At 59.8% G+C, this 2,627-nt stretch overlaps 1 protein-coding gene across 3 annotated transcripts in view; it reads left to right on the plus strand.

Annotated features, from left to right (window-relative positions):
- Positions 1–682: 682 nt before the first annotated feature.
- Positions 683–2,627, plus strand: part of GNB1L (G protein subunit beta 1 like) — a 52,153-nt gene continuing 50,208 nt past the window's right edge. For 2 of the 3 annotated variants that reach the window (XM_015592027.1, XM_025049162.1), the window contains exons 1-2: positions 683–749; positions 1,073–1,168. In XM_015592027.1, coding sequence (XP_015447513.1) covers positions 745–749; positions 1,073–1,168 — 101 coding nt within the window. In that variant the 5' untranslated portion in view covers positions 683–744. Of the gene's footprint in view, positions 806–1,072; positions 1,169–2,627 lie in introns of all 3 variants that reach the window. The other variant, XM_025049161.1, reaches the window with a different exon arrangement.

A 2,627-nucleotide genomic window follows, 5' to 3' on the forward strand; every position in this document is an offset into this window, starting at 1 on the left:
TGACTGGCTTTTCCAACGTCTCTGGGTGCTGACTGGGCACACCACTCGTAGGCGGCAGGCTTGGCATTGGCAGCCTGCTCTCACAGTCCTCTCTGGGTCCAGCCTCAGCTGGGGTAGAGCTGCAAAAATCCACCCGCGACGAGAAACCCACAGGCTTCTCTTGGTAGCACGCAGGTGGAAGGTCCTTGGGGTCAGCCCTGCCCCGCCCTCCTGCTCTGAGATGTAAAGTATGTAGAACCAGGCTCTAAGTTCTGAGTATGGGGCACTGGATGATGGGAGATTTTCCAGGGGAGCTCTGCTGCCCCTCTACGCCCAAACACTCCCTGATGCCCACAACTCCCAGTGCCCAGCTGACTTAAGGGCAGGAACCCTGGGCTGCGGTAGCATCAGATCCTCCATCTCTACGGGATCCGGGTGGGCACCGAAGCCGCTCCTGCTAACTCTTCAGTCCTCAGCCCTAGAGCGTTCCCCGTCCGCGCGACACCGCCCCCTCCGATCGCCCCGCGCCTGCGCACGCAGCCCCGTCTGCTCTCGTGGCACTTGGCGCGGCACCGGGCTGAGCGAGTTCCCATCACCTCCCGCGCGGTGCTGCCGCGCTGGCAGGACCAGGAAGCGCCTGCGCGGCCAAGGCCCCACGGCGTACGGCGCAGGCGCGACTCGTAGGGAGTCCAGCGTGGGGTGGGCCAAGAGCCGGCGCGGGAACGTACGCGGCGGCCGCGTAAACGCAGGGGGTGTGGCTGCGTGATGCGGTCGGGCTCTGGGAGCCGCGCTGCGTGGAGAGGGACTTGCTGTCTTCGGCTGGAGGGTCAGTGGGGCGCCGAGAACCTAGTTGACCGGCGGTGGGGCTCTGCCTTCCATCCCTTTCCAAATCCCCATCCGCGGAGAGGCGCTCGGAGCCCCTGGACTGGGTTCCCGCTGTTCTTCTGGCCATTGGGCCTCAGTTTATTAGTCCGCGCCGGGGGCTGGGGGCGGGGGCGGAATGCCTGGAGTCAATTTTGGGCGGTTCCCGCCATCTCTGGAGGTCGCACCCCTCCTCGCCTCACGGCGGCCGATCTTATTCTCCACTTTTTAGGTGGCATTTAGACTCGCCATCGGAGGGAGAAGCGTCCGCAAGGTCTCTGGCCGCAGACCCGTGCACCCTTTTCGCGGGCTCCTCGCGTAGCCGCAGGTGGGTCGGCAGCTTCTTGCGGTGGGGCTTGTGAGCTCATATCCCCGCAGTTCCCTGCATGGCGGTTGCGGGAGGGGTGGTGCAGTAGTCTGTCCTGAAGTGGAGGCACTTGCTGTGAGGCTTTGGGCAAGTTATTCTACTGCAGGGGCCCCTGGGTCTCCTTGGAGCAGAGGGCGCTCCAGCGTTCCAGGTGCTGCCTTTGGCTTTGCGGAGGCAAGTGTTTGTGTGCCGCGCTACTTGCTCCTTGATAGAGCGCTGTCCAGTCCAGGAGAAGGGCCCAGATTCCTCAGTGCCAGGCAGGGATGGGGAGAAACGAGAGACACCAATAGACTGAGACAAGGTTCTCTCACAAGTCAGGCCCAAGCTTAGGAAGGTTCACGCTCAAGCGTGGGGGTGGGGAAGGGACTGTTTGGCGCAGAGGAGCCTTCTCCTTGAGGCTGCTGGGAACACACAGGCATGCCGATGAGCGGCAGTTTTGTGAGTGGGGATGGGAGGTCGGGACTGTGAGAAAGGGAGGTCAGAGACCTGGGTAGTGCACTGGCTCCTGCGCATGGGATGTAGTCTTTGCGGGCGGCCTGGTAGCTAATCTCAGATTTGGTGGTAGGAGGTGGGATGTGGTCATTGCTTTTCAGAGCTCAGTGAGATGAGGGACTGGACTTTGAGTGTACTCCATTCACGTGCTGCCCCTTGGGCCACTGCTGCTGGCAGGCCGTATAGCATATTCTTTCCTTGTGTTAGGACGGGAAGGGCTTCCAGGTGGAAGACCGCACCCCCAGAGTAGGTGATGTATCTGAGCGGTTTCAGAATGCTTGTGGCAGTGGTAGGTACCTGTAGCCTTGGCAGTTTTGAGTGTTTCAGGCCACCCTGGGAGGTGTTGGGCAGAAAGATCAACAAAGCTGTGCTTCCTTGGAGAAACTCACTGTTTCTCCAAGAAACAGTGAGTAGAGACGGGAGTAGATAAACACATAGGTGTGTGCAAGCTGTGGTGCCCATAGGTGTGAGTTGATGGAGCATTAGGGTATGAGTGGAGGAGTTTTGGGGAAAATTGCACAAGGAGGGGTGAAGCGGACAGTTCTGTGGAGGCCATGAGTGGACTTCCTTTGCAGAGACTGGGAGGTGACTCAGGCTGGGCAGTGTGAGAGCCCAGGGAGAGGGCTCCTTGCACTGGACAAGTACTGTACCTGCTGATGGTTGCATCCTCCTTTCCCACTTTGGGGCTCTTTGGACTGCTCAGGGTTGGTGATCTTTGCTGTCCAGGCCATTTGCAGGAGTGACTTTGGGGAGATGAAGGAAGACACAGCAAGTGGGATTAAACTTAGGAGATCATAGATGCTGGGCTATTGATAGGAACGGGGAAGCAGGGAGGTGGCGTTCAGGGTGTGTGTGGCATTGCCTGCAGGCTGTGCTCTTTGATTGGTGAGGCGATTCTGGAAAGCATGGGAGGAAGGCTGAAGGGCAC

Source organism: Pteropus alecto, unplaced genomic scaffold (assembly GCF_000325575.1).
Source record: "Pteropus alecto unplaced genomic scaffold, ASM32557v1 scaffold135, whole genome shotgun sequence".
In the NCBI taxonomy this organism is placed as follows: domain Eukaryota; kingdom Metazoa; phylum Chordata; class Mammalia; order Chiroptera; family Pteropodidae; genus Pteropus; species Pteropus alecto.